General features: G+C 50.2%; 1 protein-coding gene and 1 pseudogene across 1 annotated transcript; one reads left to right on the top strand and one right to left on the bottom strand.

Moving 5' to 3' along the window:
* Nucleotides 1-2,578: 2,578 nt before the first annotated feature.
* Nucleotides 2,579-12,867, top strand: LOC100725464 (serpin B9-like). The gene is made up of 6 exons (XM_023564698.2): nt 2,579-2,752; nt 5,968-6,105; nt 6,471-6,588; nt 7,384-7,526; nt 9,943-10,098; nt 11,466-12,867. Exons 1-6 carry the CDS (start codon nt 2,585-2,587, stop codon nt 11,868-11,870), a joined length of 1,128 nt encoding a protein of 375 aa, XP_023420466.2. The 5' UTR covers nt 2,579-2,584; the 3' UTR covers nt 11,871-12,867.
* On the bottom strand, nt 9,282-9,780 carry LOC134478581 (HIG1 domain family member 1A, mitochondrial-like; annotated as a pseudogene).
* Nucleotides 12,868-13,284: the final 417 nt, after the last annotated feature.

The raw sequence follows: 13,284 nt of genomic DNA, 5'->3' as shown, positions 1-13,284 counted from the left end.
TAACCTAACTCTGGAATTTCAGGATTCTTCTCTTGTCAGTATTATGCTGGGTATGTTCTGTTTTAAGAAGGGTGTTTGTGAGGTCCAGGGATTTAGCTGTGCCTATCTGTCAAACACTAGGTCTTAAGTTCTATCCTTGGTACCAAAAAGAAAGATGTGTTTTGTTTTGTTGCTAAGTGAGGAAAAAGTTAAGGATCTCTGGATGAGGGAGGGGATGTCATCCCAAAACAGGGCCTGCACCCAAAGGGTTCTGTTAGAAGACCCCAGCTGATCTCACCTAAAGTGAGGCCTCAGAGGATCCCAGGACTGACCAGATGTGGGTTCCTGGGCAAACCCTGGGAATTCATCCCCAGGGTGCCCTGGTGTGAAGCTGGGGGAGAGGGCGGTGTGAGCTTCCCAGGCTCCTTTGCCTCCTAGAATTTGGAAAGCCTGGCTTCCTGGGTGCCTTTCCTCCTCTGGTTCCTGTTCCTTCTTAGGTGTTTGGTAGGGGCTGCAGTGGGGGTGGAACCTAGGACCTGTAAACATCCCCAGCCCACCCCATATATATATATATATATATATATATATATATATATATATATATTTAAAGGTATTCTCCCTAAGTGGCTCCTGCTGGGCTGCCTGGCCTCCTCCAGGCTGGGACCCAAGGCTCCAGGTCCAAGTTCTAGTCCAACTGAGTCCCTGGCATCAGCTTTCACTTTCTCTTTCATGGAGGCTGCATTCCTTCCAGAGCTGAGCAGTTGCAGCACGTATGCCCGCACCACCCCTGCACTGCTGTGGTATCTGTAGCTCAAGGTGACCACAGGCAGGCACAGGAGGTCAGGACAAGTTGAGACAGTCCCCGCCCCTACGACCGGAAAACTCCCTCATCTCCAGGGCCATAAAGCCCCTGAGTCCTCCTCCACCAGGCAGAGCTGCCAGCGCTCCTGCAATCCTCAGGTGAGGTCTCAGCTCCAGGGGAACAAAGCCAGGTGGGAAGGCGAGGCCGGGCTGGGCAGAGCTGGGGACAGACCTAGCTCAGACCCTGGGGACTGAGCAGAGACCCGGGCAGCCAGGCCCGCTGGTTCTGCAGACACAGCTCCTGGACTGGAGGGGACAGACAGGGATCCTGGCTTGGAACCATCCCGGCCCCGCCCGTGCCTACCTGGTGCAGTGTCCCCTGCATCAGCCCCGCCCAGGTCCTCTTCCTTCTTGTGCAATCCTGGCCCCTGGGCACATGCAGTGCCCCCGAGTATCTTGGAATCCCTGACACTCACCCCAGGAGACGAAAGCCTTCTCTGTCCTGACCCCGCGGCCTCTGAGGGACCCGGTCCTTGCCCCCCACAGCATCCAGGTTGGCCCCAGGTCACTGACTTGGGCTGCATCACATCAGTGAGGGTGGCTGTGGCTGGGAGGTAGGAGGGGAAGCCATCTCAGCTGCCCTGAGATGCTGGGGGAGACCAGGGCGCAGGGACCTTCTTAGTGGAAAGAGTGTCCATGGGGCCCATAGCCCACTGTGAAGGGGACATTGATGGGCACAGGTGGCTGCAGAGCAGGGAAGGAGCACAGGTCAGCACCAATTAAAAGTGGGGTGTGGGGAGCTGTGTTTGATTTGCATGGTGGTGAGGACAGGCAGGTGACAGAAGGGACCATGGTAGAGGGACAGCAGGGACTCTGTAGAGAAGCCAGTGTGGAGTAGAGCAGTCGCGGTCTCCAGTGGGTGGTGGCAGGAGCTGGACGGTCCTGGGCAGAAGAGGGGTCTCCGGAAAGGCGGGGAGGGCAGATGAGAGGGGTCAGGGAGGTCCAGCATGTGAGCTGGGACCAGGGAGGAGAGGACCCTACAGGTCCTTAGGGAAAGTGCGGTTGATTGGGACAGAGAAAGCAAGCAGGAGAACTGGGTGCAGGGTCCTCTCCCAGTCCAGGGTTTCGGCCACGTGACTTCCTGAGCAGGGCAGGATGGAGGTGGAACTCTGAACAGGATGCAGGCTGAGCAGAGAGGTCAGCCAGGCTGGCAGCCCACCCTAGGCTCCTCAGGCTGCAGGGCAGGAGACACAGCAGCCTGGCGCCCTCTGCTGGCCCTGGTCCCTGATCCCTCCCTGTAGAGAAGGCTCTGGCCTCACAGCAGCTGACACAGCTGCCTCTGGCAGCAGCTCCTGTGTATTCCCAGCCTGGTGTCCATCAGAAAATCACCCAGTGACTCTCAGACACAGACCTGAGAATAAGTGAGGCATGCGCTGGGGTCAGGAATAAGTTTGGTTGTCCAGGTAAAATTGACCGACTCAGGGCCAATGGGGGAGCAGGCAGGCAGCAAGCGATGGTTCTTCACACAGCAGTGACCCTTCCTATAGGGCGGGGTCGGTGCCTCCTGGCTGCTCAAGGTGATCCATACTTAGTCCCGAAGGATTATTTTTAAACTGTGGTTGCATTTGTTTTGGCCTCTATTTTGAGATCTGGCCCACAGCAAGAGATGTGTGTTTCCTCCAAGGTCCCCAGACATCTGGTCCTCTGTGCTGGATTCTTCCAGGGCCCAGCCCTGTGTGACTGCCTGTAATATTTGTAACTTAGCTGCCTGTAACACGTTTGTCCCTCCCTCCAGACCTGCAGCATGGATGCGCTGTCTAAAGCCAACGGTGCCTTTGCAATCCAACTCCTAAAGCTCCTGGGCCAGGACAACCCTGAGCATAATGTGTTCTGCTCTCCTGTGAGCATCTCTTCGGCCCTGGCCATGGTCCTGCTGGGAGCCAAGGGCAGCACAGCGGCCCAGATGGTCCAGGTAGGCTGGCATCTCCCACTCTCTTTCCAGAATGGGGCTCCTTTTATTTTTTTTTTTTGTCTCTGTGGTCTTTTGTGGTGGTGGCAGGACAGAGACTGTTTCACTAAGTACCACCTCAAGGAAGACTCAAGATTTTGCCTGGCACTGAGTTTAGAAAATAAGTGGAGGCCAGGGTGGCTGTGTGTAACGGCTTGCCTGGGGTTTGATCCCCAGCTCCACAGAGGGGTAAAGGAGGGCCTGCTGGAGTGATCTGAATCAGAAGGCGCGGATATCTGTCTCTCCTGTGCAGCACCAGCCTTTAGAGCTGTGATCGATCACTCATCGGCGCCTTGCGGTTGCAGTGACAAACAGAACATGACAAGGCCAGGCCAGACAGAAGGCCTCGATCCAGGCAGGGACCCTGGAAGCTCTAGTGAGGCATGCTCAGGTCCCCTCTGAAATGGCACAGAACCCGTTCCTGTTACGAGGAGTTCACAGGGTGGGCAGTGGCCAAGCGCTTGAGGGGAAACCCCTAAGGCCAGGCATTGGCATTCTGTGCCCATGCACAGGCCATGCAGTGTGATGTCGCTGGTCTCTGTGACCAGCTTTACCTTGAGTTCCGTGGACTGCAGCCTCCATAGGAGTGGACTGCAGCAAAGCCTTAAATCAAAGAGACAAGTTGTATGATTTTAGGGCTCCAGGAGGGTCAAAGCCCTTTGGCAGAGTTCACGTTTCAGGGGCTGCAACAGAGAACTCTGAGCATCCATATTTAGTTGGTTTTCAAACAAAGGAAGGGTTTAGAATTAAAAGTTTTGGAAACCGAGCAGGACCTGGGGATTCAGCTCAAGGGCTACTCCAAGTAATGAGTTATGCCAATTTGGGAGAACTATCTTATGTGAATTTGGGAGCCCTTGACCACTGGAGTGAGAGGGAGTGGAGTTTCCAGTTAGTTGCGGCGGGAGCCAGGCGTGCTCAGCTGTGGCCTTAGAGGTCATTTACTATGGATCTGCTGCCACCTCCAGATAAGGGGCATAGGCCTGGGACAGACTCACAGGGAAACACAGAGAGCCAATCAGTTCATTTAGAAGCTACTCTGGCCTCTACCTAGTGGTCTCCAACACTTGAGGACCCTTTCAGTGGTGACAGCTCTTGGTCCCCTGTCCCTGACTCACTATGGGAGCCTGAGGCCCAGAGGGGAAGTCCCTTCTGTGGATCTCCTGGTCCTGCAGGCTCTGAGCTCCCTGAGGACCCTGTTGGGGCCTCTGCCTGTTGCCTAGCTGCTGTGTGAGCCAGGTGGGCTCCCTCCGCCCAGCTCAGTGCACCTAGGCACTGAGTAGCTGAGCACAGCCTGGGGATTATTTGTATGGCTGTGTAGTCAAAGGCTTGCATGATGCCAGCAGAGGAAGCCAAATTTCCTATGGGTACGTTCTGCCTTGACAAACCTCTGAGGACTGAAAGAATTTTCCTGCAGTCCTGCGAACTTGATTTGGTTTGAGATTTGCTGCTTTGATTGTGAGCTGTGACCTTACTTCTGCAAATGTTCTCCAATTCTTGTCAGCATCTGGCAGAACCATTCCCACAACGCAAGTGCTGGTCAGGAGCGAGCTGCTCACAGTTACAGACAGGTCTGATCCTAAGTGAAATCCTTCTAAGTTTCCTTTTATTCAATTTTTGACATTTTCTTTTCCGTAATCTGTGTTATAAAATGAATTTTTCTAGCTGTTATCTTTTCCTGTATAGACCAGTGTCATGAGGAATAAAATTATTGACTACTAGGAAAGTTTCTTTTAAAGATCACCTAATTCTTTCCAGAAATAGTTCTCTGTAAGTTTTCTTGTTCATTGTGATGGGTAAAGTCACAACCTCTTTTTCCAAGGTTTAAAAATTTTTTTAAATACATTTTACCTAATACGTAAAATTGTAAGAACTGCATGTGTTTGTGGAATAATATTTTTATGCCTGTTTACTGTGTAATGTTGGAATTAGGGTAAGTATACTTGTGCACTTAGAAGCGTTACTTTTATAGAATATAGCAGCACTGTGATCTGCACACTGCAGGTATTTACTTAGAAAAGAGGGTTTTTCTATAACTTCTATAAAATGAATATAAGGCCTTCACAATGAGCCAGCCCCATTAAAAAAATTGTTTATTCCAGCCCTTTAACAGTTGTTTGAGAGTCTTCCTAAGTTACCTGTGGCCAGGCTGGACTTGGACTTTAGATCATCCTGCCTCACCTTTCAGAGTGCTGAGAACAGAGGTGCCCGCCACCCTTCCAGGCATAAAAAGTGTGTTTTCAGTAGTTACACGGAGTGACGTTTCCATGTCATTGGTATTTCATTTGTAGTTTTAATAGAATACGTGAATGTAAGAGCCTCATTTCTGTATAATTTCTTTTTCTTATACTCCGGGTAGAACCCAAAGTCTTCACCCTGAGTAACATTCTCAGCCCTTTTTATTTTGGGTCTTGCCCAGTCCCTGAGTTTCCCACACTGAGTTTGAACTTGCATTCCTCCTGCCTCAGCCTCCCAGATTGCTGGGATGATACACGTGCACTACACCATGCTGAACTGTATTCTCTGTGTTTGTATTTTGGAATCATTTGAGAATTTTCTTATCACCTACTACATATTTTTAAAATATTGAAGCGATCCTTAAAATATATGTAATAAAATCTCTCTAGCATACAGTTTTAAGAACTCTGTTTTAGTCCTGTTAATCACATGGCTTCTTTTATACACTTGTTTCCTTTTAAGACCCCTTTGGGGCTCTATTCCTGCACATTTTCCTTACCTGTTTAGTGTTTTAACCAAATCTCTTTTTATTGACACAAATTTTGCAGGTAGGTTTTTTTCTGTTTCTGGTGTATTCCTGGCCAGCAGGGAATGCAGGGCTTTACATCAGCTGAGCCTCTCTGGCCCTTCCATCCTCCCGTGGAATCCAGAGGGGGCAGAAGAGCCCCACATTTGACTGCCCTGTGTCCTGTCCCTCTCTGATCTCTGCTCCAGGCCCCCAGCAGTAGCTCTGTCGGGTGCACTAATCTCAAAATATACCCAGCACTCCGGAGGCTGAGGCACCAGGACCCTCCTGGATTTGAGTCAATATCAAGATTGTGACTCCAAAAGATAGAAAGAAAGTACATTCTTTCGAAGGCTCATTTTATGGGACAGCATTTTTTTGGTAACTTCTTTGTGAGACCAGAAGACCAGTCTGACAGTGCCCATCACTTCCTTCCCAGGCGCTGGGGCTGAGCTCAGTGAAGGACCCTCACGAAGGCTTCCAGTCGCTTCTCGCCCAGGTGCACAAGCCTGGCGCTCCGTACTCCCTCAGCATCGCCAACAGGCTCTTTGGAGAAGAGAGCTGCCAATTCCTGCCCGTGAGTTGAGTCTAACAACAGAAAGAGTTGCTATAAAATACCTGGTGGCCCCGAACCCAGCAGAAGGACCCTAGAGAGCTTGGGGACCAGACAGGCAACCTCCTGTCTTGAGATGACGATGCCTCCTGAAGGGTTCCCTTCGAGAAGCCCCAGTGGACTGGACCAAGAGCTCCTCATTCACATCTGCTTTTCCCAGACTCAGAACACCCCCACATAGAAACTGGTATCCCACATCCTAGAGCCTCCCAGTGACCTCTCATCAGCCCTTCTCAGGGTTTCAGAGAACCAGGGAGCGCTCAGCAGGCTTGGCAGCTCCCAGCCTTTCCTGCAGCTCCCTGGCTCACCTGCCCTGTCTCTGTCCCCAGTCCTTTCAGGAGTCCTGTCTGCGCTTCTACAAGGCCAAGCTGGAGCCGCTGTCCTTCGCCAAAGCCCCAGAGAGGTCCAGAAACCACATCAACACCTGGGTGTCCAAGAAGACTGAAGGTCAGCAGGCAGGGTCCCTTCTGCAGCTCCCTCTCCCCGCCTCTCCTCCCGCCAAATCCTCCCTGTTTTGGGCTGAACCATCTGCACCTGCTCGTAGCCTTCCTATTTCTGCTCACAAAGGAGACAGCAGCAAAGCCAGGCCATTTTCCCTTAAGGCTCAGCACTTATTCCCCCATGTCCTCCTGGAATCTTTCCCACTCTTGCCCTCTGGAAGCAATGATAAGCAAGGATGCTGTCAGCTCAGGAGAAGGCAGCCCTGGAGGTCCAGAGGCAGAGGAGCTAGTCTGCTTGCTCACATTGCGTTCCTGGGGATGCCTGCTGCTAGGTCTCCAGGCTCCCCCTCCCCTGGCTCCCAGGAGCCCCTCCCATGGGCATCAGCCACCTGCCTCTGTCAGCCTCTGGCTGCCTCTGTCAGCCTCATCACTGCCCAAGGTGAGCTCTGGGTGTCAGCATGGAGCCTTTGGCCACATGTCCCTGGGACACCTAAGGGGACCTCAGTGCCCGCCCTATGCATCTCTCATGTCCTGCCTGGCCTGGTCTCCAGCCTGTCCCTTCTCATCTGGGCTCTCCTCGGGTGACTCAGCAGCCCCTCACTTTCCTATTCAGGTGGATGCTCCCCAAGTGTCCCCATGCATGAACGCCACGTCTAGGGGCTGCTTCCCACTTTTCCATCTGTAAGGACACTTACTCGCAAATTGGAAAACGTGGTGTTTAATGTGCTGGATGTTGTCCTACAGTTTGTTCATGTCATGTTTAAACGGAGCCACTGAGTGTAGGCTTTGCTTTTCTCCAAAGGCAAAATTCCAGAGCTGTTGGCAAAGAACTCCATTGATGCTGGGGACAAGCTGGTTCTCATTAACGCTGTGTACTTTAAAGGAAAATGGGATAAGCTTTTTCGGGAGTCGAACACAAAGGAAATGCCTTTCAAAATCAACCAGGTACGCAGAAGCTTTAAACAAAGTCATTAATAAAGAAACACTTTGGAAAAGTTTAACTCTGTAAGGGCATTAGTCGTTAAAAAGTCTTCAAAACAAAATATTTCAGAATTAATTTTTAACTAGGGAGAAAAAATGATTGGAGTAAAGAATATTTGCTGCTGATAATTTTTTGCACAAGCCACTGTCCTCCTGTCTGATAATTTCTTCTGCATCCATGACTACAACCTCAGTGGGAAGATTTTCCTCTAAGTTCAAGTTGCCTAAGTAGAAGCAATAAAATAAGTGTGATAAGAGATATTTACATATGTATGGGTCACTAGGCGGGGCCAAGTAATTTTAAAATTAAAATGAGTATTCATTTGCATCGTTGTTAGTGAATTTAAAAGTTACTAATTCATATTTGTAAATTCCTAATATTAAAACCAAATGGTAAAGACTATGGTCCAGACATTTTTTAATTTCTTTTTTTAAACTTTTTTATTTTACTTTTTGTCTTTTTGAGACAGTGTCTCTCTATATAGTTCAGGATGGCCTTTGAGGCCCAGGCTGATCTCAACCTCACAATGATCCTCCTGCCTCAGCCTCCTGAGTGCTAGGATTATGGGAGTGCACAGCCAGTTTGACATTTTTCACTTCACTTGAGCTTAGCCAAAAGGCAGAGAAGTGATTGACATTTTTAACTTTCAGTAGAGTTAAGATAATTTGTCAAGTCGTATAATCCCTTAAAAAACAGGAAATGAATTATAAATAAATAAAACATTTAAAATGATTATACGTGTTCAATACAGTCCATTTTACTTTTTAATTGTTTTTTTTCACATTTAAAAAGTAGTCCCAGGCCTGGCAATTTAGCTCAGAACAACAGCCTTCCTGGGAAGTGCAACGTTGTGAGTTCAGTCCTTGGTACCAAAGAGAGAGAGTGAGAGAGAGAGAGAGAGAGAGAGAGAGACATACAGAGACAGAGAGAGAGAGAGAGAGAGAGAGAGACATACAGAGACAGCGAGAGAGAGAGAGAGAGAGAGAGAGAGAATAAAAAGTGGTTATCTATGCTCTCATTCTTAAAAACAAGATGGAAATTAAAAATTTTCCTCTTGCAACAGCCGCAAATATATACTTCTATAATTATACAAGGTCTAAACTGAAGACCATAGTAAAGACACCCTTGTGTTTGCAAGTGTGATTCTGAGATAAATACTACTTCTCTGCAGCTCTGATGTGAGTTTTGTAGGTTGGAAAACATACCCCCCACACACACACACACACATCATTTGTGGGAGAGTTTATAGGTTGTGTCTCATGCCTGTTTTGAAAGCATTCTTAAGAGCCAGCCAATCCTAAAACCTGAGCCAGCCAATCCTAAAAACTGAAGTCTTCACAACAGTCTGCAAGGCAGACAAATAAACCGGAAATAACCGAGAGCCAGCAAGATGCCTACACAAATTCGAGGCAGCAGACAGGAGCACCTCAGGGGCAGCCTGCCTTAGAACTGATCTTGTCCTGAGGATTAGGGAGAGCAGACTTTTAAACTTTCAAGTGCACACAGGTGACCGGGTGTTGTCTCCCCGAACCATGCAGTTATGCAGTCATCACTGATAATTTTGGTGCTCAATTAGGTGAGGAAGGAAATATTATTCAAAACATTGCAATACGGTCTCAACCAACTTACACGATTTATTTTTGACACAAATACGTAACCTCAATGTGAGATGTCTAACTGAAGCGAGAGCCTTCAAAAAGCCCAACACAGTATCTCTTCTAAGGTTTAGGCTGCACCCAGAGCTCCCCATGTGGGCAATAGCCTGCCCCAAGGGTCACTGTGCCCTCCACAGAGCCTCGGGCTGCTGCACGCCTGTGGATCAGGTGCATGGACATTTTAGATTTTCCCCTGCTCTTTTTTTTGTGTAATCCACACGGGACAGTTGCTGCAAAGCCTGCCATTCCAATAAGGACAAATGGCACCTCCTTAGTTTTTAGGATAAGTTTCGATCCCTAATCTTCATCCTGGGACGAAAAAGAAACATCAGTGTTGCTTGACACAGGGACTGAAGAGTCTTTCTTTACCTCTCTAGAACCTAGCCTTGCCCCATCGTCTATTTTAAATTATCAGGCACTTCATAGAATGGTTCATTTTTTTTTCCGAAGGATCCAGGGGCATCTCAGAGCCAGGAAATATCATGTGGAAAATTTATAGCAGCCCATTCTGTTTTGCTGGGTGGAACACTCCCCAGGCTGCTCCTGCCTCTGCATACTCCATGGCTTTCCACGCCATGAGAGGTGCTCGGTGAGGCTTCGATGGGTGACCCAGGCACAGACACATTCCCAAGGTTGGCATGGGCTGCTCACACAGATGATTCAGGCAGGTGTCCTGCTACTACTGGAGGAACCACTGACCACACTCCTCTCTGCTGGTCACCAGAAGGAACAGCGGCCGGTACAGATGATGTGCAAGACAGGCAAGTTTCCCCGGGCCAAAGTGAGCGAGGTGCGGGCCCAGGTGCTGGAGCTGCCCTATGTGGGCCAGGAGCTCAGCATGGTCCTCGTGCTGCCCGATGAAGGTGTGGACCTCAGCACGGTGAGATGGGGGTCTAGGCCTGTGTGTCTGCTGTCCTGCCAAACCCTCTGGTGACATCCCTGTGTCCTTTCCACCAGGGCACGTGGGCACACAGTCCTGCCCTGGCCATCCCTCTGTCCTCTCCCCGCCTAGGATGCATTTCTCCCAAAGTCACTCAGAGTCCTGCCCTGTTTGTCCAGTGCTAAGCACCCTGAGATGAGCAGCAGCCTGGAATGCTAAGCTCAGCACCACTGATGAGCTGGGGACAGAGCTCGGGACAGGAGGACACCTCATTTGTCAGGTGGAAATGGCTGAAGATAGAGAGCTGCCCCAGACAGGGCAGGGGCCTGCAGAGCTTCATGCCCATGGGCCTTTCTCCCTGGCTCCCTTTATAGTGTTTTGGGACCCTCAACCGCTGGACCTTGTCATAATTTGCTTGGCCCTGTGGAGTGTCCTGGGATTAGGTGGGCACCACTGCGTATGTGGACATTCCTCTTCCTGGGCTTCCTGTGACTTCTTTCTGCCCTCTGTCCCTGCAGGGTCTTGTCTCTGGGAGCAACTTGTATTTGTTTGGGAGGGGCGTTCTACAAGTCAGTTTAGTGTTAGGTGGCCTTGTGTGGGTCAGCAGTGGTATCACAGTGACTCTGCAGGGAAGAAAACAGCTGAGCACGTGCACAACTGTGGGTGCTACCGTGATCCCTGGGGGGAGCTGTCCCTGCAGTGCTCCCGGCCACTCCTGCAACCTGTGTGGTGGCAGGGACACCATCCCGGCTCAGTGTGCCCGGTCTCTGGGCTCCGCCATCTGCCTTCCCTCTGGCGTAAGCCCCCCTGCCTCTCATGCTCTCCTTGTCTTTCTCTGTCCATTTCCCTTTGTCTCATTCCCTGTCCTTGTGTTTCTTTCCCGGGACTCCTTCCTGCAGGCCCCTGAACCTGTCCAGCCAGGCTTAGCTAGAATCCTCATGAGGCCCCCACTCTGTGCTTTCCCTGCAGACAGACCCAGCCCCCTGCAGCCTCAGGCCCCTGCCCGGGGTGGCTCAGGGCCACAGCCCTGTGTCCTTGCTTACCAGCAGTACTTTGTCCCCTTCAAACTAAGCCTTGTGCACAAAACCAAAGACTCAGAGAGCCCTAATCCCCTCCCAACACCTGAGGCACATCCTCTTGCACAGATGTGGTTTGGGGTGGTGGGGATGGGGCACCTCCCTCACCTTAGGAAGTTGGACCTGGTGGCATCTGAGCAGCCGGTGCAGGACAAACCCGAGACCCCATAAGCTTCCAGGTCCCTGCAGGGCTCAGTCTATGGTAGTCAGTACTACGTGCCCACCAGAGGAGGTCAGGTGCCTGTGGAGGGACAGCTGTGGGTGACACTAAAGTCTAATTCTGTGTTGTAGGTGGAAAAGAGCCTCACTTTTGAGAAACTGCAAACCTGGACCAGTCCAGAGCAGATGGAGAGGACCAAACTGGAAGTTTTCCTGCCAAGGTTTAAGCTGCATGAGGACTATGACATGGGTACCGTGCTGCAGGCCCTGGGCATGGAGGACGCCTTTCAGGAGGGCAAGGCCAACCTGTCCGGGATGGTGGTGGACAGTGAGCTGTGTCTGTCCAAGGTCGTGCACAGCAGTGTGGTGGAGGTCAACGAGGAGGGCACAGAGGCTGCGGCAGCCACAGCTATCAAGTGTGTATTTTTTTGTGCAGTGGAATTGCCCAAGTTCTGTGCTGACCACCCCTTCCTGTTCTTCATCAGACACAACGCGACCCACAGCCTGCTGTTCTGTGGCAGGTTTGTGTCTCCATGAGGGGTGCACCCCTGTGCCTCAAATCCCATCCCCAACTCCTAGAAGCTGGCTCATTGGAAAATGCAAGTGGGGCTGACTGGCTCCCGTCTGAAGCGTGGGTCAGCACTGTCACACAGTGCACCGCTCAGCTGTCCCTGCCCTGACCACTCGTGCCTCTTCACCAAGATCTTGGGACAGCAGAGCTTGGTGCAGAACCCAGGGTGCAGAGCAGACCCCATAGCCAGCCTGCAGGTTTCCTAGACAGTGGCAGCGTCTCTGGCACTTGTCACATGTGCTGCTTAGTGCAGTCACGGGTGCTTCCTCGTGCCTCCAGTCCTGTCCCATACTTGCCTTAAGCTGACTTTCTAAGTGGCTATCCATGCTGTAGATGGTAGGGTTCCTGTGACAGTTGTCCTGGTGCTTGGGCTATAATTACAGAAGTGCACATTTTAATTTTATTTTATTTGACATCTACCATTCATCAGGCTGTGCGCAAAACCAAAACCACTCTGCATTGGGCCCAGGCACACAGCCTGGTTTCCTCAGCAGCTGCCCTTTATCTCTGTGCCCAACTGATGTCGCTTTTGTGGCACTCAGGTGGCAGTATTTGAGATCTCAGTCCTGTAGGGATGGCACCTTTATTCATGGGATTTTATTTCTCCATCTTCAACACTAACAGTTAAATTCCAGGCAGCACATAAAATTCATTTCAGACGTCATCTTCTTCAAGGAAGTTTCCCTTTTCCCCAGAACCTGGTGGACGTCTTTGAACTCACAGTGCAGCTCTTTGAGGCACTCGCTTTGTTTATTAACCCTCTGTACTCTGAGGTCGTCCTCACCCAGACTTGCAGTTCCAGGGTCTGAGTTTCCATCTCTCCTATCTCTGTGTCACTGAGACTAAAATAATAAGTCGTGGTGATATACAAGCTCTAACTTTTTAATGGTCAGATATCACCAACTTTTTAGGGTTTCATTGTTTGTGACAGTTACATAATAAAGTTAACCATCTTAAACAGTGTGTTCAGCGTGTTGTGTGACCACCACCTTTTCCACTTCCAAGAAGCTTTCATTGCCCCAAAAGAAAATCGTCTCCACTAAGCCATGCTTTCTCATCTGTTCCTCCCCGAAGCCCTAGAGATCACCAATCTGCTTTCTGTCTCTGAAATTACGTACTCTGAACATGTCATAATAAATGGAAGCATATACATGGCTTCTGTGTGTGATGTCTTCTTTTACTGTAGTATTTTCTAGACATCAGTGTAGCATGTATCTGTTCTTTGTCCCTTTATGGCAGTATAATCGTCCATTGCAGAAATGTACTACAATGTTTTGACTCATCCATCTGATTTTTTCGCTTGCTCAGTGACATGTAAACACTGGTGCTGTTTATCTGCATGTCCACGTGTTTGTTTGGGTGCCTGTTCTTCATTCTTTC

This window comes from Cavia porcellus, unplaced genomic scaffold (genome assembly GCF_034190915.1).
Source record: "Cavia porcellus strain 051 isolate PalLab524CR breed Dunkin Hartley unplaced genomic scaffold, mCavPor4.1 scaffold_13, whole genome shotgun sequence".
In the NCBI taxonomy this organism is placed as follows: Eukaryota; Metazoa; Chordata; class Mammalia; order Rodentia; family Caviidae; genus Cavia; species Cavia porcellus.
The sequence above is the reverse complement of the archived record's forward strand: the minus strand, read 5'-3'. Positions and strand labels throughout refer to the sequence as shown.

What these genes read in the sequence shown, in the direction of transcription:
- LOC100725464 (XM_023564698.2), top strand. Translation starts at nt 2,585, where the DNA reads ATGGATGCGCTGTCTAAAGCCAACGGTGCCTTTGCAATCCAACTCCTA. An exon ending in TGCCTTTCAAAATCAACCAG is followed by an intron (nt 7,527 to 9,942) that starts GTACGCAGAAGC and finishes GCTGGTCACCAG; the next exon opens with AAGGAACAGCGGCCGGTACA. An exon ending in AAGGTGTGGACCTCAGCACG is followed by an intron (nt 10,099 to 11,465) that starts GTGAGATGGGGG and finishes TCTGTGTTGTAG; the next exon opens with GTGGAAAAGAGCCTCACTTT.